Source organism: Phalacrocorax carbo, chromosome 1 (genome assembly GCF_963921805.1).
Source record: "Phalacrocorax carbo chromosome 1, bPhaCar2.1, whole genome shotgun sequence".
In the NCBI taxonomy this organism is placed as follows: Eukaryota; Metazoa; Chordata; class Aves; order Suliformes; family Phalacrocoracidae; genus Phalacrocorax; species Phalacrocorax carbo.
Genome location: NC_087513.1, coordinates 76,162,385 through 76,188,023, shown reverse-complemented (window position 1 = coordinate 76,188,023; position 25,639 = coordinate 76,162,385). Strand labels below are relative to the sequence as shown.

Genomic DNA, 25,639 nt, shown 5'->3' with positions numbered 1-25,639 from the left:
AAATCTCTGCTTTTGATCGGGTAGCTAAATTTTCCATGTGAATGCCATGTGGAGTGTGAATAGCATTGAATTTTAAAAGGAGTGCATTCAGGGAGGTTACATAGGATCCTGATACACACTGGTTGAGCTAAGTGCAAATAGCATATTGCCATGAAGTATGCGGAAGTGAACAGAATCAAATGCATTATCTCTTGGTGTTTCATATGTACAGTATTAGTACCGGGGGATGCCTTAATAAGCACGAAACTTTAACTTAGATTCAGGTCATGTAAAAAGTAAAGGTATTTTAAATGTGTTAGCTGTGGTACCTGGTGTACCCTTCCTTTGGAAAGGCCACCATGCTGCCCTCTTAGGCTGTGATCATGGTAATGGTTTCATACAAACTGGCCTGCACCTACTTCCATACAAGCTGTAGCACTGGGACAGAACCAAAAAGCATGGCTCCAAACATGAGCCCTTTGTCCACCTTTTTGCTCAGGCTGCCTTATTCCAAGTATTTCTGGAGGCGACTCCTGACCGTAACTCTCCACAGCACGTAGTAACAATTCAGAGTATCGCTTCGTGTTTACTGTTCTTGGCGGATGTGCTAATCCTGAAAGAGCAAAGGGACAGTGCAGAGCAGTGTTGTGTATGGTCTTCAGACTGAAAGATGCGGCATGTTTGCTTTGACAATTTGCATAGTCTGTAGATTTGGTTTTTTCCTCATTTGTTCTTGATGAAAGCTTTGCAAGCTTTAATTTTCCACTGTGTTTGAAAGGAAGGAAATGCATATCTAGCTGCTCTGAAACACAGTAACCAGGAACAGATTTATGTAAACTTCCAGCGGCTTTTTTTTTTTTTTTTTTTTTTTGGTTATACTTAAGGGTGCCATAACACCAAATGTTTTTGACGGGAATTACGCCCACTGGTTATTCTAAATTCCCGTAGCTCTAGGTTCAAGCTTAATATATTTAATTTTGGTGCACCAAATGTTACTTAAAAGTCTACCTTGACAATTCTCCGTTGATACGAGTTTGAGATTTTAAGGTTTTGTGTATTTTCTTGTGACTTATGTTTCTAGCAGCTTTTAGAGGAAAAGCTGTAGATGCACCCCCCCATAAAACTTGTCATGGCTTTCTGAGAAAAACAAAAGCAAGGGCTAAAACCTGTCAGCAGAAAGAAATAGGATTATGGATTTGACCTGCTTCATAAAGAAGCAGCAAAGAGACTCTGGATCTTTTCTAATGTTAATCTGGGAAAACATCCTGGACCGAATATTAGGGAGCATATTTAATAAAGCATTTAAAACCAGCACTTTACCTGACCCATGTAGAAATGCTCTAAACTTCTATTTTGTCACCTTCAGTGAATTGCAGCTTTTGTCTTTGTCTTGTGGAAATTCTTGAATGGCATGCTCTGTGCCTTGCTAAGCCAACGGCATATTGCTTCAGCCATGGTTAACTAACCGTCGGGGCTGAAATAGGAGGAGGTATGTGGCAGCATGTGAAGGCCACTTTGTGGGACGGGTGTTGTGATTGATGCTGTGGTGTGGCATGCCATCCTGCACAGAAAACACTATATTAAAGGTACTTTAAAATAACAAACAAGTTTATTCTTGGTGTGTGTACCACAGTAAATGAACTCAACAGATCTGTCCCCTGCCCCATGGGAAAGTGCAGCCTGGTTTCTGTGAGGGAGAACCTGGCTCTTGACTCTTGCTGCTGTGGTACCTGTTTGCTGCTAAGTCATCTCTGCATTGTTCCAGCAGTGTCCTAAAGCACCTCTTTCTGACAGGGTCAGGAAACTCCCTTGCTCAGAGCTTATTAATACTTGCTTTGCTTTTTAGTCACAAAGTGCTTCTAAAGTAAAAATGTGAGTGAATTTTAAGCAAATGCAGCTGCATGTTTGCATTGGTGTGGCAGTAATTTCTGTGCTTGTGGTCATTTCCTCTTATTTTGTTTCATCGATAGAAGTTACTAGATGGGACTTTGGTGCTGTATCACCCTCAGCCACCTTGTAGCTTCAGATAAGACTTCAGCAGACATGATAGGAAGAAATGGAGCTTTTGCTCTAGCCCTAGAGGTGTTTGAACTGCCATGAAGGAGCCTGTGGTTTCCTGGTGCTTTTACTGTTGTTGCTGGAACAGCTGTTGTAATCTGCTGCACCTCTTTACTGCCTGCACCTATTTACTGCCTGAGATTGCAGAATCACAGAATGGCAGGGGTCAGAAGGGACCTCTGGAAATCATCTTGTCCAACCCCCCTGCTTGAGCAGGGACACCTAGAGCAGGGGGCACAGGAACTCGTCCAGATGGGTTTTGAATGTCTCCAGGGAAGGCGACCCCACAACCTCTCTGGGCAGCCTGTTCCACTGCTCTGGCACCCTCACAACAGAGGGTGTTCAGCTGCTGAGTATCTTTAAAAGTAAATCAAACAGGGACATTGCTGTCTTCCCATTGCTTGTAAGGGAGAAATGTTGAGGGAGTAATAGTGCTCTCTGAACTACCTTCCCTCAGTTTTCCCAGGATTTGTGCTTCAGTTGAGCTGTTCTGTGGGAGCTAAACTATGAAAAAAGCTTTGCATTTATTTTGTAGGTGGAATTTTCTCCCTCAGATACCTGAAGGAATCCCTGTTTTGTTGGAAATTTCTCCTTAGGTTGGTTTAGCTCCAACACAAAGCCTTGCTTTCTGGAGAAGGATGTACAGGTAGGGTGGCAGTGCTAGGAGGTCCTTACCTTCCTGCTTAACTGGTAGAGAGTCATTGGTGTGTGCTAAGGATGTGTTTAAGGTAAGCTGTTGGCAGCCTTGAGCAAATTAAAAAATGAATTCTCTTGAACATGAGGCCATCAATAAATTGTTGACAAGTCCTTTGCATTGCAAGTAGGTAAATAATGACGTGTCACTTCCAGTCCCTCATTTTCTTTGTTTAAAGAATTGTACAGGGAACTTTTGGAAGTAGATGTTACGACAAAGGAAAATAAATGCATGAGTCATTTGGGAGGTCAGTAACTTGGACCACCTAAATAGTTTTGTAACTGGTTTTGTTTGCCCTAGGTAGTGGCCAACTGTTCAGCAGTTGGCAATTCAACATCCAAATCTGGATTTCAACCTTACAAGATAAAAAAACCCAAAACCTAGGGACTTCTCTGTATGTAAACTTTACAAGGTACGCTGTAGTAGGTGTAACTGGCAGGGTGTGAGGAGTCGGGGGCTGCAGGGGTGATCTCTAGGGAAAGGGGCTGAGAGCTGCCCTGTTCTGGTTCCGGCCAGCTCCAAACCAGACAAAAACAGCCCACTGTACGCCAAAACTGCAACTGGTCAGAGCAGCACACAGTGCCTCTTCTCAGATGTATTTAAGAAAGGGCAGCATCTGCTAGGTTCAGGACTCACAGAAAGGAGACGAGAGGAGACACAAAAGGGCACATATGAGCACAAACATGGGAGGACACATATGAGGATGCAGAAAGGAGATGTGAGGAGTCACAAAAAAGGACATGAAAGGGTGACATGGGGCAGGAGGCACAAAATGACGTATGTGAGGACATGTAAAAGGAGATACAAAAGCAAAGATGTGAGGACACATGGGACGAGATGTGAGAGGAGGAGACACAAGAGGACGTGCAAAAGGAGATTGAGGAGATATGTGAAGAGACATGTCTGGAGTAAAGGGAGGTGGAAGTGGAGGGTGTGTGTGGAAGGGGACATTGCTGGGTACCTGGCTGGAGATGCTGTCTTGGAAGGAGGTGCTCTGTGCTGGAGGAGGTACTGTTGAGGGACTGCAGCCCATGCTGGGTCAGGGACACACTGAGGGACTGCACGCTGTGTAGGACCCATGCTGGAGCAGAGGAGTAGAAAAAAGCAAGGAGCAGCAGGGGAAAAGTGAGATGCAGGGAGCGGCCAAAGAAAGTGTTAAGGACTGTCCCACAATGTCCTTTGCCTCCTGTTGCCTCACAGAAGGAGTTGGGACAGACTGAGTGTAACCCACAGTGAAAAAAGGGAAGTTGAGACTAGAAAGGGAGCAGGAGAGCTGGTGTACTGAAGACGAGCTTGGGGAAAGAGGAGGAAGGGTGTTTCCCGAAGTGTTGATTTAACCATTGGTTGGTTGTCTTTTTTTTTTTTCTTTAATTATATTTCCTCTTCTCAGTACCTGAATCAGTAATTAAAAATTTATGCTGATTTGTAATAAAGTAAGTGAAATTCCTCAAGTCAAGAACATTTTCCCTATGGCAAAAGTGTTCATTATTCATTCATTCATTATCCATTCATTATGCTGGATGTCATGCGGTTTAGCAATGACATGGCCAAACAGTACAAACCCCATGTGGACATCATCTGGGTAGAGTTTCCCCTCTCCATGTGTGAGACTGGCATACCCCTGTATTGATGTGTTGGTGCTTTGGCTTTTCCCAAGTACAGCTTTCTTGACAAGGGCCAGCACTAGCTAGTTACAGGTGTTCATGAATGGTGATCTTTCAACAAGTTGTGTTGGCAAAAGCTGTAGAATAGATGCAATTTTATTTGCAAACCCTTATATTCAGGCTGTAAAAGATTCATTGTGGGGCAGAGCTGGAGTAACCTTTTGCCACTGATGTGCTGTTTCTGCAGGGTGGAGTTGCAAAGCTGTTTCTTTATCCCCCACCCCCAAACTCTGCTGGTGCAGTACTACAAGCCTAGCAGTAACTATACTGTGTACACCTGGTGTAATGTGGTTAAAAGAAACCTCACTTCCTCACTTCTCTTCCTTCCAAACATGAGTGGAGCGATAGAGAGAACAGAGGGAGGGGAGATGGCAGGGTCTTGCCATTTCTTGCAACGATATGGAAGGAAAGTGTGTGTTGCCCTCTTAGAGTCTGAAGGAAAGCAGAGGGTATGGAGGGGAAGGGCAGCTCACCATGATGTGGCCATTCCCAGGCATGCCAGTGCCCTGTGCTACCGGCCAGATGATGTGTCATTGTCTACAGGTAGAGAAGAAACACTCCAAAGCGGTGTCTCTGAGAGAATGAAGATGTGTTGAAAAATCATAGGATGATAAGGCTTTTGTTCAAATGGAGGCAAAAAAAATTGAGACAAAAAAATTCTCAGCAGAGATTTTTTTTTTTTCAACTGAAGAATTATTAATCTGAAATGGAAAATTCTTTTCTGTTATTAAGATGACCTGTAGCTATCTGTAGCAGGCATAATGTAGTCCTTGATTACATTCTGCACATTTTTTGTCTTACAAAACTTCTGCTTTTACTGTTGGATTGTATTGATACTATTTCTTCTAAATTATGTAAACTTTTACCAAAAGGGAAACAGGGATTAAAGCAGAGAAGACACTAAATGTTTTGCATCTTTCAAAGAATTTTTTTTTTCTTTCTTTCAAGAGTATATTCCTTGTGAAACCTTACTGTTTGTTTTCTTTATTAAGAGCCTGGCATCACTTTGACTATGCAGGCTTTGAGGAAGGCACTGGCACATAGATGACAGCGCCCTTCAATTAGACTGTGCGTTGGCACACCTTATTTCAGGCTGCTAAAAACTGTTGGACATTCTGGGAGGTAAACTCAGCTCTACTTTTCCATGTGCTGCAACATATCTCATTATGGTTAAATCTACTCTTTGGACTTCAGAGATCTAAACTTGGAGGCTGGCCAGGACAGTCACATGAAGCTTGTAAAAGCAGAAATAGCACTCTGTATCCCAGCTCAACTGCCTGACAGGAGGGTATGTAGGTGTCCCCCCTACACTTGAGCATACAGATAGTGAAGGTCTGGCTCTGTGGGTAGAATAGCTAGGAAAAGAGGAGAATGTGTCTTTTAAAGATGACTGCTGTACTGAAGGCCTAACAGCTGTAATGTTAGTTTCTCTTCCACAAAGTATGGTTTTAAATGGTGAAAGAAGGGGAAAATAGGATTTTTTTTCCAGTGAAGGAAAGTGTTAAGTACTTCAAGTCTAGAGGCTTAAATATAAAATTAAGAGCATTGTGAAGAACAGACGTGTGAAGTGCCGTGTGAAGGAGCACAGAAAACACTAACACATTGTGGAGCTTTGTAGCAAATATGGGACACAGGGTGGCTATCGGGGAATAAATGGAAGGGAAACAAGTACCAGTCTGTGATTCTGGGAGCTGAGACCTCTTGACAGGAACAGATGATAGCATCAGAAATGAATTTAAGAAGAAGACAAGAGAGACTGCGTTATCAAGCGCAGGGCACAGCCAGACAAGCATACTGACCAGCAAGCTGTTTACCTGCATCTGGTCCTTGTTATCTCCTTACACCTCTATTTTCCTACTCTTGTTCCTCCTAAAATTACCTAAAGCCCTCCCTTGCCCCACCTTTGATTCGTTTGCTAAATATCTCAATAAGTCCTGTGCGCTTCCAAACTGTTCTTCCCCCACACGCCATAATATGTCCCACCCCTAGGCAGTGACACCCTTAGTCTGAAAGGTGATCTGGAGAGCTTCTTTCTGGTGACTGTGGTGATGGGTTTCATGCCTGGACACTGGGACAGCCCTGGAAGGGGCCCAGACAAGGTATTGGCTCCTCTGGCGTCCTTGATCAGGGATCCTGTCTGCAGTTGTGCTCCTAAGCTCCTCTGGCCTTGGGCAGATGGGCCTTCCATGGGCTGGAAGTAGGCTGGCAGGGCATATTTGGGCTCCAACTCCTGCCATTGTCCCCCTGAGCTTTTTCTCAGCGTGCAGATGAGCTATGTCACATAACACTATAACCTGAATATGGGCTGTGGTTTCTGATGGGACCCTGTGGACACTGTGGCAGCATGGAGAAGCCAGGGTGCTTTCATAAAGATGACCTAAAGGCGTAATTCAGCATGGGGACTGAAGGAGAGTTCAGCATGCAGCTCTGACATAGTATTGTCCTGAGGCTTGTGGTCTGTTCCCTTCCCTGTCAATGTCTTTCTCTTCTTTCCTCCCCTTCAGATCACGGCGGTTGTCTTGGGAGAGCAGGCTCTGACAGGAGTGAGAATGCTCAGGATGTCCAGCTGCCTGCTAAAACTGACCAGGGTGGTGCTGAGCCACAGGTTCAAGGCTCTGTTTATAATCACCTTTAAGTTCATGTCCTTTGCGTCCATCATATTGTACTGGAGAATCACCCAGGACCACAAGGGCAGGGGCCGGGTCTACAGCTTGCCTGTTGAAATCCACTGTGGTCACTCTGTGCCTTCTCCTCCTGGCGCCACTGCTGGTGAGCCCCGTACTTCCCCAGGGGATGTGTTTTTTGTGGAGACTTCAGAGCAAACAAACCCAGGTTACCTGTTTATGTGCTCTGTGGAGTCAGCGGCCCGGGCGCACCCAGGGACAAGGGTTGTGGTGCTCATGAAAGGTTTGGCAAACGGTAATGGCTCATTACCCAACCACTGGGGCTTCTCGTTGCTGAGCTGCTTCCCCAATGTGGAAATCCGGCCGCTGGACTTGCCGGAGCTTTTCTCAGGGACGCCTCTGGCAAAGTGGTACTTGCAGGCTCAGCAGCGCTGGGAGCCTTATTACTTGCCCGTCCTGTCTGATGCCTGCAGAATTGCCATCATGTGGAAGTTTGGTGGCATCTACCTGGACACAGACTTCATTGTGCTTAAGAACTTAAAGAACCTCACCAACGTGCTTGGTACCCAGTCCAAATATGTCCTGAATGGGGCCTTTCTGTCCTTTAAGCCCAAACACAAGTTCATGGAGCTTTGCATGCAGGACTTTGTGGAGAACTACAACAGCTGGATCTGGGGGCACCAGGGCCCACAGCTCCTAACGCGTGTCTTCAAGAAGTGGTGCTCCATCAGGAGTCTTCGGAGCAGTACGAGCTGCAAAGGAGTGAGTGCTCTGCCCCGTGAGGCTTTTTATCCCATTCGGTGGCAGGACTGGAAGAAATACTTTGAAGTGGTCAGCTCCTCAGAGCTTCACCACCTCTTTAATAACACCTATGCAGTGCATGTATGGAACAAGAAGAGCCAAGGGACGAGGCTGGAGATCACATCCCAGGCTTTGCTGGCTCAGCTGCATTCTCACTTCTGCCCTGCCACATACGATATCATGAAGAAGAACTCGGAACGGCAGTGACTCAGGGGTCAGCTAAGAGGTGTTGCCTGGGAGCCCATAACTCTCCAACTGTTTGATCACAAATGAACCTTCTTTTGAAGTGACGTGGTGGGTGTTGAGGACAAAAGTAATTTGTGGGGTGTAGGTGGAGCCTGTAGCTTCAGCCGATGCCGGTGCAGCTCTTTGTCTTGACTTCAACTGCCTACCAGCATCATTTTGTTCATCTGCAGGACCTTTCTTCTGCACTGCTTGGTCAGGTAGAGAAATCTCAGACGGGGAGCAAGTGCTGGGCCACTTGTGGCAGCCTCCATCAGCCTTTCAGAGGCGTGAGGCCCCTTTCTACGGCTGTTAATCTGGAAGAGGCCTTTGTAGAAATGCATAACTCAGCCTGATTCTCAGGACTTCTGAAGTGCAGCCCTGAAAGCAACAAAAGGATGGGAGAGCAAAGAACAGGAACTGAGGAGGAAGTTAAGGATGTTCTAGAGGAGGAGTCCTGAGAAAAATGTGCAGGAAAACAGGGGAGAAAGGAGGAGCTAAAGCAACTTATTTAGTTCCCTTCTCTTCTGAAGCCTTTGGTGGAGGAGGCTTTCTCATGTCTGGTTTGAGGAGAGAGCAGGATGCTGCAGTCTCTGTTTGATGTCGTAGATCTGAAGATGTGGAAATCTGGTGCGAATCAGAATATGAGGATCAGAGGCCAGCTCATCATTTAGAAGGAGCTCTTGCACAGCAATGTTTTATTTTATAGTAGGCAGTTCAACACCCTGTGATGAGCAGGACAGCTTGTCCAAATCACACCTTAAATTGCACCTGACACAGGAAGAGCTGAACTGTCTTTTACCCTGTGTTTGTCTCTGTGACCAAATGTCCATAACAATGTCTAAGATGCACCAGACCTTTCAGCACTTGGACAGGTTCTAGAGGAAAGGCATGATATTTCCAACGTTACAGAGAGCTTGGTAGGGAACCTGTACTGTCTAAATGCAGGTCCATTTAGGAGTTGTTTATGGTGGACCTCTTCAAGTAGCCTGGAGTGCTCCTGCAATCCACTGTCCAGGAGTGCAGATCTCTCCTGGGAGGTCTTGAGGAGGGTGGCGGGAACCTTTACGGTTCTCCCTGAGCATCTTCCTGAATTGCAATGGAGAAGGTTACTGTATCTCTCACAAGGTGCTGTTGTGCCATTGAGGGTTCCCACCACGGAGGCAAGTTTGTTGGACAAACTGTGGGAGGAAACTCATCCCTTGCGTTGGTGGCCAAAAGGACTTATTAATGCTCTTAGAGTTCCTGTCGGGAACTAACGGAGGAAGAGCAGTGAGAAACAAGAATAAGGTCGAGAGCATCAGCATTGTTACGTCTGGTCCCCACCACACTCCAAAGGGCATTGCTGAGGCAGAAGAGCTTGGCACTACAATAGGGTTAATGCAGACGAGCAGAGCGTTGGCCATCCCCTCTCCTACACTACTACCAGATTATGATCTCACTGTAAAAGCTCTTCTGCCTCCAGTGTGCCTCCTTTTCTTACGCCTGGGAACAGCAGTGGGGTGGTCCAATGGCTGCTTTGATGACCACGAGTCAGTCAGACCTTCAGTGTTGCCTGGCCCCAAAGTGACGGAACGTCTCTTTCACCTGGTGGTTCCTGCAAGTCCTCTGGGTGTGACTCAAATGATTTTTAGGTCTGCAGTTGTCTGAGGCCTCTTCTGTTTCCCAGATCAACCATGAGCAATGTGAGGTTTGCTCAGTGGAGCCAAGGCAATGGTCAAAAACATAAAAGACACTGCATGCAACACTTCTCTGTTTTTCTCAGGTTTATTTGTCTCTTCTTTGATGCTAAAAACAAGAAAGGCAAATTGCCCATCACTTTCACTAAACAGTTCCCTGCCCCTCAGGCTGTGGGAGCTTAAGGCGGGTGTGTTACCTTTTGCCTTTTTTTTTTTCTAACTTTATGCTGAGCTGTCCGGTGTTGATCGGAGGCCAGTGCTGCTTTGATTGAAAACTACATGCCTGTGATTTGGGTAGGGTGTGAGGTCTGTGCACAGGTAGCTATACTGGAGTGAAGGAGGTGCAGGAAACACCCCTCCAGTGGCTGGCACCACGCGTGTGCATGTATGTAGTGCTGCCCCGTTGTTCTGCCCAGCTCTATGGTATATCCCAGAGGCATTCAGGATTTGGAATGTCTGCAGCCCTCCCAACACTGAACATCTTTAAGAGCAGAGACTTTGTGGGGAAACAGCAGATCTTCCCGAAGCATCTTCAACACACTAAGTGGTATAAAAGGATGCTGTTTTCATTCCCTGCTCTCACTGTCGCCACTCTGTGAGTTTTTTTTCACTGCTTCCTTTAGAAGCAGCCACAAAATTGTCAGCCCTGGCCGAACATGTGGTCGCTGAGGCATGGTTTTTCTCCTTCTACTGGTTCCTTCTGCTCTGAAGCCCTTTGACCTAAGCAGCAGAAATCTTAGTGAGCTAGGAACCCCTACCAGAGATGGTAAAATGGTGGTTGGTGATCATAAAGGTGTAGCAGGAGACTCTGCTGCAGCAATACCGTACACTGATTATGGGAGTGTTTGGTACCCACTGCAATGAATATCTGGCTTGATGTACCACTGCTTGTTCTAGGAAAGTGCCTTTTTGGGTAAATGGAGTAGTGGTGGTGTTGTTGTTGTTTTTCTTTGTTTTTACCCCCGGCAGCGTCAACATTCCGAGGTGTGATAAGGAGAGAATCAAACCAAAGCAGCCTTTGGCCTTTTTCCTTTTGTCCTGTAAAAGAAAAATAAATACAGTTTTTACTATTTCTTCTCTCTGCCAAGATGTTCCATTTTGTTCTGCGAGGCGTCGGTGGTAGGTCTGAGCAATCTGTTAGTTGTTATGCAGAAAAGCATTTTAAAGTTGTGTCCTGAAGTGACTCACTAAAATTAGGAGTGTGGAATGAACATGAAACAAGTTGAGCATAAGCACATGTGGAAAGAAGGCTCTGCAAACCATGACTACACGCTGTCTTTGGGACTGGAGCAGAGGGAACAGAGGAAAGCGCAGCGCGTGGTACTGATTCCTAATCCAACCAGGTATTGCCTCATCATCCATGACCTGCAATCTGTCTGAAGCATGGCATTTTAATCTTGCTCTGAAGGTCTGGATGTTATGGAATAGGAAACTCCATGAGAAATTGTGTTGCGTTTTCCCTGGGTGATGAGCTACAGCCTCCCTCAGTAGTGACGGTGTCTGTGCTCTTGCAGCACAAGAAAGGGGAAAGCTTGTACTGCAGCCAGTCGTTCTGCCACCTGCCTTTCAGAGCTTGATCTAAAGACCCTGGAGTGCAGGGAGCATTTTGAGGGGCTGTGAAAGGACTGGTGGGGTCTGGTGTGCAGAGGAGTTTTATTGTGACTCCTTGAGTCAAGAGCCAGGGAAACAGTTTTTCCTTGAGATCTTGAGATGTGAAATAGCAGCCTGTGCTTTCTTCATTGCTGACATGCAGTCAGGGATGATGGGAAGTGGTGAGAAGGCACTAGCTGTTTCCTGCCCTGTCTCCTTTGTCCTTGAGCTCATGAAGGTTAGTGCTGGTAGCCAGGTGTGCAGCACGTGAAGGAGAGAAGCCAGGGGTGGGGCCTGGAGATGCAGGATTGGACAGTGCAACAGAAGAGAAGTAAGGAAGGATCAGCAGGGTAATCCTGGACCTGGTCTCCCGGAAAGAATCTGAACGCTATGCTGGTTGAGTGCTCCCAGAAGCTCTTGTATTTCTCTGTGCTGGCTGAGTGCGTCCAGGCATCTAGGATGTGCAGTAAATAGTAATGCTCTGTAGGGCTATTTCTTCCCCCTGTTCTTCTCCTCCCTGTTTCTCCCCCTCCCCCCCCCCCCGCCCCCCCAAGATGCATAGTCCAGGAAGGCTGCGGTGCAAAGCAGGTTAAGAGCCCTTCTTTGGGGAAAGTGCAGTTACCTGCCTTAATCATATACACGTTAGGAGCTGAGGTCTGCCTAGGGCTGGTTTGTCCTCAGCAGGAGAGAAGAAGAAAAACAAAGCTCTCCACCTGCTCTGTTTGGGTATGCCACCTGTGAACACCGGCGCTCTGGTCTTTCTTCTGTACTTCAGGTTCAACCCTCAGATATTTGTGAACACTCCCTGTGTGCACTTGGCTTGTGGTCTCTCTGGTACCTTTTTTGCAACCATGCCTGGAACTCAGATGAATAGGCACAGTCCAGAAGAGAAAACTACGGGAGGAAGTCACTTCAGCTGCACCCTGCCATTACAGCTCAAGCTGAGATCTTGACCTTTAAATTTGTGTATAATGGTGGAGCCAAATAGCAGCCGCCATGGCTCTGCAGTACATCAGTAGGGGTACGAGAAGTGAGAAAGTACTGTTCACAAAATGGAATCTGTGTCCATGGGGAAAATTAGGTAGGTGCATAAAGTCTGGCAAGTTAAATATGAAAATACCATTAAGCTATAGAAAACACAGTTTGAAAAACATTCAACAAAAGATACTAAAGCTACCAGTGTTGGGTTTTTTCCCAACTGCAGAAGGAACAGGAAGCCTGCTAGAGAGGTGGAAAGTCAGTATAAGATGAGAGGTTGAAAGGGAGTTCAGAGATCAGTTTGAAGCAAACCAAAATTAATTTCTGCATCTGGCTACAGGTAAGAGGAACTTGGTGATGTTTTCTACAATGTAATCCCTCCCTGGGGAGGATGCATGCCACAGTCTCTTGCACATCACCGTGTCCATGGATTACATGTCAGGACTGAATGAACAGACAGGTGATGGGACCTGATGGGATACCTTCTCGAGTGCTGCAGGAGCTGGCTGATGTCACTGCGAGACCCCTCTTTGATATGTTTGAAAGGTTGTAGAGGTCAGGCGAAGTGAAAGGAAGGGAAGGTCACTCCTATCTTGCCTGTCTTCAAGAAATGCAAGTAAGAGGATCGAGGGAACTGCAAGCCAGCCAGTGTTACCTTGGCCCTTGGGAAGGTGACGGAGCAAATCCTCCTGGAAGTCATCTGCAAACTTGTTAAGGCCAAGAAGGTGATTAGGAGTAGCCAGCATGGATTTACAAAGGGGAAGTCATGCCTGCCTAAACCAATAGGCTTCTGTGATGGAGTGACCAGCTCAGTGGACAGGGGAAGAGCATTGGATATTGTTTTTTGCGACTTTAGTAAGGCTTTTGACACAGCCTCCATAACAACCTTGTAGATGTACTGATGAAATGTGGACTACATAAGCACACAATCACAGAATGCTAGGGATTGGAAGGGACCTCTGGAGATCATCTTGTCCAACCCCACTGCTTGAGCAGGGACACCTAGAGCAAGGGGCACATCACCGCATCCAGGTGGGTTTTGAATGTCTCCAGGGAAGGCAACTCCACAACCTCTCTGGGCAGCCTGTTCCACCGCTCTGTCACCCTCACAGGAAAGACCATTTTTTCTCATATTGAGGGGGAACTTCCTGTGTTCCAACTTGTGCCCATGGCCCCTTGTCCTGTCATTGGGCACTATTGAAAAGAGCCTAGTCCCATTGTCCTGACACCCACCCTATTGTTAGATTGTTATAGGTATTGATGAAATCCCCCCTCAATCTTCCCTTCTCCATGCTGAACAAACCCAAGTCTCTCAGCCTTTCCTCATAAGGGAGGTGCTGCAGCCCCCTGATCATCTTGGTAGCTCTCTGCTGGACTTGCTGGAGAAGTTCCACATCCTTCTTAAACTGGGGGGCCCAAAACTGGACAGAGTACTCCAGATGTGGTCTCGCTAGGGCAGAGTAGAGGGGGAGGATAACCTCTCTCGATCTGCTGGCCACACTCCCTTTAACACAGCCCAGAATATTGTTGGCCTTCTTGGCCACAAGGGCGCATTGCTGGCTCATGGTCAGCTGCTTGTCCACCAGCACTCCCAGGTCCTTCTCAACAGAGCCACGTTCCAGTAGTTCAGCCCCCAGCCTGTACTGGTGGATGGGGTTGTTCCTTGCCAGGTGCAGGACCTTGCCCTTGCTCTTGTTGAATTTCATGAGGTTCCCCTCAGCCCAGCTCTCCAGCCTGTCCAGGTCTCGTTGGATAGCAGCATAGCACTCTGGTGTATAAGCACAGGGAGGTGGATCTGAGAAATGACTGAATTTCTGGACTTGAAGGATTGTGATGAGTGACACAAAGTCCAGGTGGAGGCCAGTAACTAGTGGTATACTCCAGGGGTCTCTGCTGGGGCCAGTACTGTTTAACGTCTTTATTAGAGGCCTTGATGATGATGGGATGGAGTGCAAACCAAACAAGTTTGCCGACGATACAAAACTGTGGGGAGTGATTGGTACACAAGGTGGTTGAACTGCCTCCCAGCAACCTCAACAAGCTGGAGAAATGAGCCAACAGGAATCTCATGAAGTTCAACGGAGAGATGGAACTGGTGAGACATAACTCCATGTACCTGTGGACAACAAGCTGGCCAGGAGCCGGCAGCGTGCTCTTGTGGCAAAGGCAGCCAACAGGCTGCTGGGCTGCATTACGTAGAGCGTTGCCTGCAAGGTCAAGGGAAGCAGTCCTTCCCCGCCACTCAGCACAGGTGACACACATCTAGAGTGCTGTGCCCAGTTCTGGGCTTCCCAGTTCAAGCGAGACACGGGCATACTGGAGCAAATCCAGCAAAGGGCTGCTAAGATGAGAAAGGGACAGGAGCACGTGCCGTACAAAGAGAGGCTGAGAGCACGCTGATCATTTTTCTTGGAGAAGGGCAGGCTCGTGGGGTGTCTTGCCAAAGTGTATAAACACCTGGTTGGAGACGGGTGGGGTAAAGCAGACAAGCCAGACTCTCCTCTGTGGAATCCAGTGACGAGACACAATGAGCAGAAATTGAAATAGGGGGAATTAGAATGAAAATGATGGTGAAGCGCTGGAACAGCTTGCGCAGAGACGTTGTGGAGTCTCTGTCCTTGGACAAGGTCAAAAGCCAGGAGGGCACAATCCTGAGCAACCTGCTGTAGGTGACCCTGCTTTAAGCAGGTGTCTTGGACAAATGGTCTCCAGAGGTGCCTTCCAAGCCCAACCCCTCTGTGATTCTGTGACTAGATGGGGCCTGACCTGAGGCCCGGAATTCTCTGTCAGTGAAAGGGCTGGCAATAGCTTAAGGTGCTTTCCAAAGAGCTTCCCCAGTGTTGGCATCTTATGAGCCCGTCTGTGGTACTGCAGTGCTTGGAAGGATTTGGGGAGGGGGAAGGGGTCTGGGAAGCTACAGAGCAATAGGCCTGACATTTGCTGCAGGCAAACGTGTAGAAACTGCACTAAACCCCAAACTTAGCAGCTGTATGGGTAAAGGTGGCATTTTATGATTGCATCAACGTGTCTTCTCTAAGGGAAGGTCAGCTGCCATCGAGCACAGGGACAAGGGGGAACTCCATCATAAAATGAGGGACAGCTGATTTTGGGAAAGTCACTCAGTGAAGTATCCGGTGTAAGAGGGAGTATTCCCAAAGGGATGAGTAAAGTAATCAGTCAAAAGGGTGCATGTTCAAAGGAGTGTTCTGAACGGAAGTCTTGGGTTGGGAGGAGGCAGGTCTGTGAAACTCTCAGTTCAGTTCTCGTGGCAGCCACCCAAGCAGCGTGAGCACTGGGAGTTTTTAACAAAGGTGTAGAAAACAGCAGAACAGTTTCCTGACACAGTATGAAGCTTAAAGTGTAGCCAGGAGGGGTTTCCTTTTCCCTTTTCCCCCCTCCCTGTTTTTCCTGATTCATTCCTAGCTAGATGGGTTCTTCACAGCACAGCGCATGACCCCTCAGCTGCATGACCCTTCTTTGCACCAATGTGTTAGCTGTATGCATGGTGTCACGTGCTCCCTGATCTGCATGATATCTGCGTGGTATCTCCATGTGTTCAGACTCCATCTTTCACCTTCTATTTTCACAAAGAGGAAGTGCCGGACTCCAGAGTTACAGGTGCTCTCAGAGACCTCTTCAAAATCTTGTCCAGCTGAGCAGTGACTTCTGTGGTGTGTTGAAGTCGGGAAAGGTGAGTAGTATTCGCAGTTTCTGTGAGAGGCACTTGCAGTTTCAGGCGAAGGTAGAGAGACAGTTTTCCTGTGTCTGTTATGTGGAAGAAAGGACTCTGTCCCCTCAAGCCTGTGTTTGCTTTCTCTTCTACAGCTTACCAACCTAAAAATGATTTACAGTATTCAGCGGGCTGTGGTGTGGAGGGAGGGGGAAATAGGTATGTAAAAAGCAGAGTGGGGGTTTTCTGCTGCCTGTAACACGCACAGCACATGCTGGCATTTCTCTGAAGGAGGCAAAAATGTTCTGGGAATCCAGAGGTGATGATTTGTGTATCGGCTGCATCTCCTCTGTCCCACAAGCCGCGGTGCCTAGTGAAGAGCGGTGGCTCCGTGCTGTTGCGTTTGGAAACCTCTCAGTGTGGCTGAGAAGTAATTTTCTGGCTACATGGAGAGTTTAGTATGTGACCCATTCGCAGTAAGCAGGGGCGAATGACAAATGGCATTGTGCCATCTGGGTTTTCTGCTCTGTTCCCTGTCTCTTTGGTTAGAGATTAAAGCTTTTGCTGTTTCTTGAAGCTCTCTGTTCTGGAGCATGGGGATTTGGATTTGGAGATGGAGCAGAGGGAGGCAGGAGAAATGCAAGAATCCTCCTTGCTGCTTCCCCCTCAGTTGTGCATTGACCTGAAGGCCCTGTGGCAATACTGAGAAGCCAGGAGACTGTTTCAGAAATGACCAAAAGGCATAATTTAAGCATGCTGCCCTGAGGTGATGGAAGGAGAGGTCGGCTCTGCCGTGGCACTGTCCCAAGGCTTGTGGTCTGTTCCTTTCCCTGTCAATGTCTTTCTCTTCTTTCTTCCCCTTCAGATCATGACAGTTGTCTTGGGAGAGCAGGCTCTGACAGGAGTGAGAATGCTCAGGATGTCCAACAGCCTGCTAAAACTGACCAGGTTGGTGCTGCGCCAAAGGTTCAAGGCTCTGTTTACCCTCACCGTTTTATTTGTCTCTTTTGCATCCATCATATTGTACTTGAGAATCACCCAGGACCACAAGGGCAGGGGCCGGGTCTACAGCTTGCCTGTTGAAATCCACTGTGGTCACTCTGTGCCTTCTCCTCCTGGCGCCACTGCTGGTGAGCCCCGTACTTCCCCAGGGGATGTGTTTTTTGTGGAGACTTCAGAGCAAACAAACCCAGGTTACCTGTTTATGTGCTCTGTGGAGTCAGCGGCCCGGGCGCACCCAGGGACAAGGGTTGTGGTGCTCATGAAAGGTTTGGCAAACGGTAATGGCTCATTACCCAACCACTGGGGCTTCTCGTTGCTGAGCTGCTTCCCCAATGTGGAAATCCAGCCGCTGGACTTGCCGGAGCTTTTCTCAGGGACGCCTCTGGCAAAGTGGTACTTGCAGGCTCAGCAGCGCTGGGAGCCTTATTACTTGCCCGTCCTGTCTGATGCCTGCAGAATTGCCATCATGTGGAAGTTTGGTGGCATCTACCTGGACACAGACTTCATTGTGCTTAAGAACTTAAAGAACCTCACCAACGTGCTTGGTACCCAGTCCAAATATGTCCTGAATGGGGCCTTTCTGTCCTTTAAGCCCAAACACAAGTTCATGGAGCTTTGCATGCAGGACTTTGTGGAGAACTACAACAGCTGGATCTGGGGGCACCAGGGCCCACAGCTCCTAACGCGTGTCTTCAAGAAGTGGTGCTCCATCAGGAGTCTTCGGAGCAGTACGAGCTGCAAAGGAGTGAGTGCTCTGCCCCGTGAGGCTTTTTATCCCATTCGGTGGCAGGACTGGAAGAAATACTTTGAAGTGGTCAGCTCCTCAGAGCTTCACCACCTCTTTAATAACACCTATGCAGTGCATGTATGGAACAAGAAGAGCCAAGGGACGAGGCTGGAGATCACATCCCAGGCTTTGCTGGCTCAGCTGCATTCTCACTTCTGCCCTGCCACATACGATATCATGAAGAAGAACTCGGAACGGCAGTGACTCAGGGGTCAGCTAAGAGGTGTTGCCTGGGAGCCCATAACTCTCCAACTGTTTGATCACAAATGAACCTTCTTTTGAAGTGACGTGGTGGGTGTTGAGGACAAAAGTAATTTGTGGGGTGTAGGTGGAGCCTGTAGCTTCAGCCGATGCCGGTGCAGCTCTTTGTCTTGACTTCAACTGCCTACCAGCATCATTTTGTTCATCTGCAGGACCTTTCTTCTGCACTGCTTGGTCAGGTAGAGAAATCTCAGACGGGGAGCAAGTGCTGGGCCACTTGTGGCAGCCTCCATCAGCCTTTCAGAGGCGTGAGGCCCCTTTCTACGGCTGTTAATCTGGAAGAGGCCTTTGTAGAAATGCATAACTCAGCCTGATTCTCAGGACTTCTGAAGTGCAGCCCTGAAAGCAACAAAAGGATGGGAGAGCAAAGAACAGGAACTGAGGAGGAAGTTAAGGATGTTCTAGAGGAGGAGTCCTGAGAAAAATGTGCAGGAAAACAGGGGAGAAAGGAGGAGCTAAAGCAACTTATTTAGTTCCCTTCTCTTCTGAAGCCTTTGGTGGAGGAGGCTTTCTCATGTCTGGTTTGAGGAGAGAGCAGGATGCTCTCTGCTGGACTTGCTGGAGAAGTTCCACATCCTTCTTAAACTGGGGGGCCCAAAACTGGACACAGTACTCCAGATGTGGTCTCACTAGGGCAGAGTAGAGGGGGAAGATAACCTCTCTTGACCTGCTGGCCACACTCCCTTTAACACAGCCCAGAATATTGTTGGCCTTCTTGGCCACAAGGGCGCATTGCTGGCTCATGGTCAGCTGCTTGTCCACCAGCACTCCCAGGTCCTTCTCAACAGAGCCACGTTCCAGTAGTTCAGCCCCCAGCCTGTACTGGTGGATGGGGTTGTTCCTTGCCAGGTGCAGGACCTTGCCCTTGCTCTTGTTGAATTTCATGAGGTTACCCTCGGCCCAGCTCTCCAGCCTGTCCAGGTCTCGTTGGACGGCAGCACAGCCTTCTGGTGTAACAGCCACTCCTCCCAGCTTGGTATCATCAGCAAACTTGCTGAGGTTACGCTCTATCGCATCATCCAAGTCATTGATGAATACATTGAACAGGACAGCATCCAGCACAGACCCCTGGGGAATGATTTCAGGTGCAGATGAACAAAGAATGAGCTGTTCCCTTCCCTGCATCTCAGTGGTGGTCTGACAGAAACCAGGAGTCTAGTGTTTCTTCTTAGTCCTGCTAGATGCCTTAATTCCTGGGGAAACAGAGAGCTGACTCCACAGCACCAGGCTCTGGGCTACAGTTCCCTCCTTGATGGCTGGATATCTTTGAGACTGAGCCATTGCTACACTTGGTATTAGGGTCTGGCAGCAGTCAGTGGGGTTCAGAGTCTTAGTGGCAATACTTATATCTAAACTTGGTCTTTTCCTGCTGCAAGGGTTGGCTCAGGAGTTAGTGCTCACATGCAGTGTTCTGGTGCATGACAGCACTGCCTCTGAGCTTGCTCACCAAGCAGCTTATACTGTGGCTGTAGCTAACAGCACTGGTAACATTAGAAGAACCACTTCTCTGCTGTGAATTCATATGCCACCATTCTCAAATAGCACTGTCACTGGGTGCAAGGTAATCCTGTCAGTGCTGCTGCCTGAGAAAATAACAGCTCCTGCTACCATTTTTTTTACATTTGATGAAGCTATTGAGCAAGCTTGCTTGACTGAAATCGAGCATGCTTGGTTTTTTGGAAGCTGTTACGGCTCTATCTTAATTCATTCAACAAACTTCCTACTCTATCTAAGTGTAATAGCATTACTGACCATTTTCCTCTAATTTTAGACTACTGCTTATTGTTTTTAGGGAGGCAGAAGCTGAATTGAAGCTGAATGATGTTGCCATGACTGGTTATGTGATTTTCTGTTTGTGGCCATTACTTACATGCATCATTGGTTCTCTCGGTTGCAAATAACAGATGGAGTCTCTGTATTTTTTTCTGGATAACTTCAGCAAGATGCCAGCACATCAGTGGCCAAATTCTGTACAGTGATTTGGGAATCAACAGCTATTAAAATTGCCATATCATTTCTCCCCACAATCTGTTTTTTGCAGAAACTTATTAATATCCTCCAACTCTTTACTGTGGCTTGCTGTTAATTATTCTTACCCAACGAAGTGTCTATCAAGCACTGCATTAGAGCTGTATGAGTGGGTATGTACTTTCAGGAGAAAACTTTTATTTTTGGAGAAAACTTAGTTCCAAAAAACATGTATGTGAAATTGGATATTGCAGGGTTCACTCTGGAAAGGTGAAGCTGTGATTAAGTACAAAAGGTGCAGTTAAGAGACAGGTACCTTAAGCATGTCCTCTGTATATAGCTGCAGTATCTTATGACTTGATCTAATATACCCATTACAATTACAATACTTACGTTCATCTCACTTCAAATATTCACGCATGCTTGGTGTGCCATTCTTTCTGGGTCAGAAGGAGGAGCTCTAAAGCTGTTGCTAAAATGCTAAATACTAATTCCCCGAAATACTAGGGGAATTAGCTGGTGGATTTATCCCTGTTTGGCTCTGCACTGCTCTTCCATGCCTGACCGACTGATTAGTCACCCACTGAATGTTGGTATTGTGACATCTTACATCTTCTACTCTTGTTGGTAATGTAAATCTAGAGAAAATTGAGATCTTCAGCTGTTTTCTGGTGCGTCCCAAAAATACTCCTGTCAGGCTGCTTATGATCAGTGATATTGTTCAAGACCCTTAGCAGCTACTTGGGTATGCAGCAGCGCTTTGCTGGACCTTTTTCCTTTCTGTTTTTGCTACTGAATTTGTAGCAAATTTACACACCCCCTCCAGTGTTTTTCTGTTCATATGTCCACATGCTTACTTGAAGGGACATCACTGAACTCAACAGTACTTGACTCATTTTCCTAAAGACAACTGGGACTGGTGCAACCACCTCCAAGGCTGATTAGAGCTACGTTGCTGTGTTTCTACTTAATGTACCACAAATGTAGCTTTTGAATAGTTTAACGGCATAAGGCAGTTGAGGTTGAACTAAAAATATGCAACAAAGATGAGCAATACTAAGACAAAGGAAGGTAGGTATACCACACTATACTTTCATTTAGCCTGTGAAGCTAGATTTGGATGTTCATGACATATTCTGACCACTTCAGCTGTACCAAATTCTCCAGCCCTGCCCCAGTCTCGGTGCCTCCAGCACTGGGTCCCATACTAAGAGCTGCAAGTCTCCTATGCTTCCCCAGCATCTGATCCCCTCTGGCTAAGACAGTTGTTTATATTGGTTATGCTAAGGTGTAGGCCTGGAGGTTTGAGGACTTCCACAGAAGTCATAATCTGAGAATTACACAGTTCTAAATTAATTATGTAAAAGCAATTCTAACCGCTTTCAGTGTGAACTGAGAATGTAACGATTCATTTTCTGACATAGCTAAACGCATGCCCTTAAAGAATTTGTACAGTTTACGTCTTGCCATTTTTTATCACTATTTGAACTGTTGTGAACATATGATAATGTTCTACAATAACATTGCTCAACAGTGTAACTTTTTTCCAATTAGGAGTGATTTGCGAGTTTTCAGGGACTTCCAAGGATCTGCTGTTGCAGTTTGAAAAATAGAGGATTACAGAACTCATGTTGTACCTTCACCCAATCATCCAATTGTAATCCAGATTTGGTTGTTTGCATTTTTTTGTTGTCTCTGGTTTTGCTACTGAGGAAAACATCAGTAAAGCACATTTACAGTCATGTAGGGCAGGAACCCTTTTGCTTACTGCAGGGTGCTCCAGGACCCCTTAGGGGCACCAAAAGTAGATGTGAGCACATGCTGATCCAACAGCATCACATTGGGTGATGTCATTGCACAGAGGAGCTACAAGATCTTCCATGTCTGTTCCCTTTATACTATATTTTATCCTTTTTGTGCTTGGAACAAGGGAAATTATCATTCAAATATCAGACTTTACATTATGCGGTAAGGTGTCTTTGTACATTTTACACTTTTTATTTGGACTGGGGTTTTTGTTTTCTTTTGGTTTTTATTTGCTTATTTCGAGCACTGCATTGGTTAGCTAGGCTTTTAAATTTATCAAGGAAGGTCATGAAATTATATGTAGTATTTTGCAAATCATTTATTGTCAGAAAATATGCATTAGCAGGTTTCTCGCTCTGTCGAAGAAATTCTTGTGCTGTGAGAGTATCCAGCCAGTCCTGGTCACACTCTCAGAGGGTCTTAGCATCTGCATTGGTATGAGACAGAAATGAATTACAGAGCAATAGGCATGACATTTGCTGCAGGCAAACGTGTAGAAACTGCACTAAACCCCAAACTTAGCAGCTGTATGGGTAAAGGTGGCATTTTATGATTGCATCAACGTGTCTTCTCTAAGGGAAGGTCAGCTGCCATCGAGCACAGGGACAAGGGGGAACTCCATCATAAAATGAGGGACAGCTGATTTTGGGAAAGTCACTCAGTGAAGTATCCGGTGTAAGAGGGAGTATTCCCAAAGGGATGAGTAAAGTAATCAGTCAAAAGGGTGCATGTTCAAAGGAGTGTTCTGAACGGAAGTCTTGGGTTGGGAGGAGGCAGGTCTGTGAAACTCTCAGTTCAGTTCTCGTGGCAGCCACCCAAGCAGCGTGAGCACTGGGAGTTTTTAACAAAGGTGTAGAAAACAGCAGAACAGTTTCCTGACACAGTATGAAGCTTAAAGTGTAGCCAGGAGGGGTTTCCTTTTCCCTTTTCCCCCCTCCCTGTTTTTCCTGATTCATTCCTAGCTAGATGGGTTCTTCACAGCACAGCGCATGACCCCTCAGCTGCATGACCCTTCTTTGCACCAATGTGTTAGCTGTATGCATGGTGTCACGTGCTCCCTGATCTGCATGATATCTGCGTGGTATCTCCATGTGTTCAGACTCCATCTTTCACCTTCCGTTTTCACAAAGAGGAAGTGCCGGACTCCAGAGTTACAGGCGCTCTCAGAGACCTCTTCAAAATCTTGTCCAGCTGAGCAGTGACTTCTGTGGTGTGTTGAAGTCGGGAAAGGTGAGTAGTATTCGCAGTTTCTGTGAGTGGCACTTGCAGTTTCAGGCGAAGGTAGAGAGACAGTTTTCCTGTGTCTGTTATGTGGAAGAAAGGACTCTGTCCCCTCAAGCCTGTGTTTGCTTTCTCTTCTACAGCTTACCAACCTAAAAATGATTTACAGTATTCAGCGGGCTGTGGTGTGGAGGGAGGGGGAAATAGGTATGTAAAAAGCAGAGTGGGGGTTTTCTGCTGCCTGTAACACGCACAGCACATGCTGGCATTTCTCTGAAGGAGGCAAAAATGTTCTGGGAATCCAGAGGTGATGATTTGTGTATCGGCTGCATCTCCTCTGTCCCACAAGCCGCGGTGCCTAGTGAAGAGCGGTGGCTCCGTGCTGTTGCGTTTGGAAACCTCTCAGTGTGGCTGAGAAGTAATTTTCTGGCTACATGGAGAGTTTAGTATGTGACCCATTCGCAGTAAGCAGGGGCGAATGACAAATGGCATTGTGCCATCTGGGTTTTCTGCTCTGTTCCCTGTCTCTTTGGTTAGAGATTAAAGCTTTTGCTGTTTCTTGAAGCTCTCTGTTCTGGAGCATGGGGATTTGGATTTGGAGATGGAGCAGAGGGAGGCAGGAGAAATGCAAGAATCCTCCTTGCTGCTTCCCCCTCAGTTGTGCATTGACCTGAAGGCCCTGTGGCAATACTGAGAAGCCAGGAGACTGTTTCAGAAATGACCAAAAGGCATAATTTAAGCATGCTGCCCTGAGGTGATGGAAGGAGAGGTCGGCTCTGCCGTGGCACTGTCCCAAGGCTTGTGGTCTGTTCCTTTCCCTGTCAATGTCTTTCTCTTCTTTCTTCCCCTTCAGATCATGACAGTTGTCTTGGGAGAGCAGGCTCTGACAGGAGTGAGAATGCTCAGGATGTCCAACAGCCTGCCAGAACTGACCAGGTTGGTGCTGCGCCAAAGGTTCAAGGCTCTGTTTACCCTCACCATTTCATTTTTTGTATTCTTTGCCACTTTCATGTACTGGAGAACTGGGGAGAATGCTGTGGGGCAGCTCTACAGGTTGCCTATGCTAAGCAGGGATGCTCAGTTTTTGCCTTGCCTTCTCCACCCTAGCACCGCTGAGCCCCGTAATTCCCCAGGGGATGTGTTTTTTGTGGAGACTTCAGAGCAAACAAACCCAAGTTACCTGTTTACGTGCTCTGTGGAGTCAGCGGCCCGGGCGCACCCTGGAACAAGGGTTGTGGTGCTCATGAAAGGTTTGGCAAATGGTAATGGCTCATTACCCAACCACTGGGGCTTCTCGTTGCTGAGCTGCTTCCCCAACGTGGAAATCCGGCCGCTGGACTTGCCGGAGCTTTTCTCAGGGACGCCTCTGGCAAAGTGGTACTTGCAGCCTGACCATCAGAAGGAACCTTATTACTTGCCCGTCCTGTCTGATGCCTGCAGAATTGCCATCATGTGGAAGTTTGGTGGCATCTACCTGGACACAGACTTCATTGTGCTTAAGAACTTCAAGAACCTCACCAATACCCTTGGTTTGCAGGCTCAGGGTGTCCTGAATGGGGCCTTTCTGTCCTTTAAGCCCAAACACAAGTTCATGGAGCTTTGCATGCAGGACTTTGTGGAGAACTACAGCGGCTGGATCTGGGGGCACATGGGCCCGTGGCTGCTGACACGTGTTTTCAAGAAATGGTGCTCCATCAGTAATATCCAGAACAACATGAGCTGCAAAGGGGTGCGTGCTCTTTCCCCAGAAGGCTTTTATCCTATTCGGTGGGAGGACTGGAAGAAGTTATTTGATACAATCAGCTCCTCGGAGCTTCACAGGCTCCTTCACAACACCTACGCAGTGCATGTGTGGAACAAACTGAGCCATGGTACAAGGCTAGAGATCACGTCCCAGGGTCTGATGGCTCAGCTGTATTCCCAGTTCTGCCCTGCTACAAGCATGAAGATGAAGAAGGACTCTGAAGAGCAGTCATGGCCTCTAACGTGACCTGTGGGCCCTTGGCTGCAGGGAGGTTCCCCAGCCTGAAGAAAACTGAGTGCCTTTCACCTTCCGCAGAGCACGTATTTCATGTGACACCTCAGTGATTTTGTACCATTTCCAATATTGCCTCATATCCTACGTCATGCTTCAAATATACCCCACACCAGAGCAGCTGGATGCCCAAAGATGACTGTGACCCCCTGGGAAGCCTGGGCTGGAGCAGGCTCCTGGCAGGACCCGTGGCCCTGTGGAGAGAGGAGCCCACTCTGGAGCAGGTTTGCTGGCAGGACCTGTGACCCCACAGAGGACCTATGCTGGAGCAGTTTGTGAAGAACTGCAGCCTGTGGGAAGGACCCACATTGGAGAAATTTGTGGAGGACTGTCTTCTGTGGAACAGACCATAGGTAGGGGAAGAGTGTGAGAAGTCCTCCCCCAAGGAGGAAGGCATGGCAGAGACAATGTGTGGTGAACTGACCGCAACCCCCATTCCCCGTCCCGCTGTGCTGCTGGGGGAGAGGAAGTAGAGAAATTGGGAGTGAAGTTGAGCCCGGGAAGAAGGGAGGGGTGGGGGGAAGGTGTTTTAAGACTTGGTTTCATTTCTCATTACCCTGCTCTAATTTGATTGTTAATAAATTAAGCTAATTACCCTAA

General features: G+C 47.3%; 3 protein-coding genes across 6 annotated transcripts in view; all 3 read left to right on the top strand.

Annotated features, from left to right (window-relative positions):
* The window catches only part of LOC104052768 (lactosylceramide 4-alpha-galactosyltransferase-like), a 16,193-nt gene extending 5,402 nt beyond the window's left edge, over nucleotides 1-10,791 (top strand). Inside the window, exon 2 of the mRNA XM_064460719.1 lies at nucleotides 6,900-10,791. Within this exon, the coding sequence (XP_064316789.1) occupies nucleotides 6,945-8,027 (1,083 nt within the window). The 5' untranslated portion in view covers nucleotides 6,900-6,944 and the 3' untranslated portion in view covers nucleotides 8,028-10,791. The remainder of the gene's footprint in view (nucleotides 1-6,899) is intronic.
* LOC135315028 (lactosylceramide 4-alpha-galactosyltransferase-like) overlaps nucleotides 1-20,036 on the top strand; it is a 25,627-nt gene extending 5,591 nt beyond the window's left edge. Inside the window, exons 1-3 of one of the 2 annotated variants that reach the window (XM_064460678.1) lie at nucleotides 10,926-12,392; nucleotides 15,881-15,980; nucleotides 16,825-20,036. In XM_064460678.1, coding sequence (XP_064316748.1) covers nucleotides 12,364-12,392; nucleotides 15,881-15,980; nucleotides 16,825-17,952 — 1,257 coding nt within the window. In that variant the 5' untranslated portion in view covers nucleotides 10,926-12,363 and the 3' untranslated portion in view covers nucleotides 17,953-20,036. Of the gene's footprint in view, nucleotides 1-10,925; nucleotides 12,393-15,880; nucleotides 15,981-16,824 lie in introns of those variants that run through there. The other variant, XM_064460672.1, reaches the window with a different exon arrangement.
* LOC104040701 (alpha 1,4-galactosyltransferase (P1PK blood group)) lies at nucleotides 16,823-25,639 on the top strand. Of its 3 annotated transcripts, XM_064460699.1 has the most exons (3): nucleotides 16,823-16,907; nucleotides 22,883-23,013; nucleotides 23,858-25,639. In XM_064460699.1, exon 3 carries the CDS (start codon nucleotides 23,861-23,863, stop codon nucleotides 24,992-24,994), a length of 1,134 nt encoding a protein of 377 aa, XP_064316769.1. In that variant the 5' UTR covers nucleotides 16,823-16,907; nucleotides 22,883-23,013; nucleotides 23,858-23,860; the 3' UTR covers nucleotides 24,995-25,639. The 3 variants fall into 3 exon arrangements, with proteins under 3 accessions (XP_064316769.1, XP_064316777.1, XP_064316761.1); XM_064460707.1 differs by lacking the exon at nucleotides 22,883-23,013 and having other exon boundaries at nucleotides 16,835-16,907; XM_064460691.1 differs by lacking the exon at nucleotides 16,823-16,907 and having other exon boundaries at nucleotides 20,181-23,013.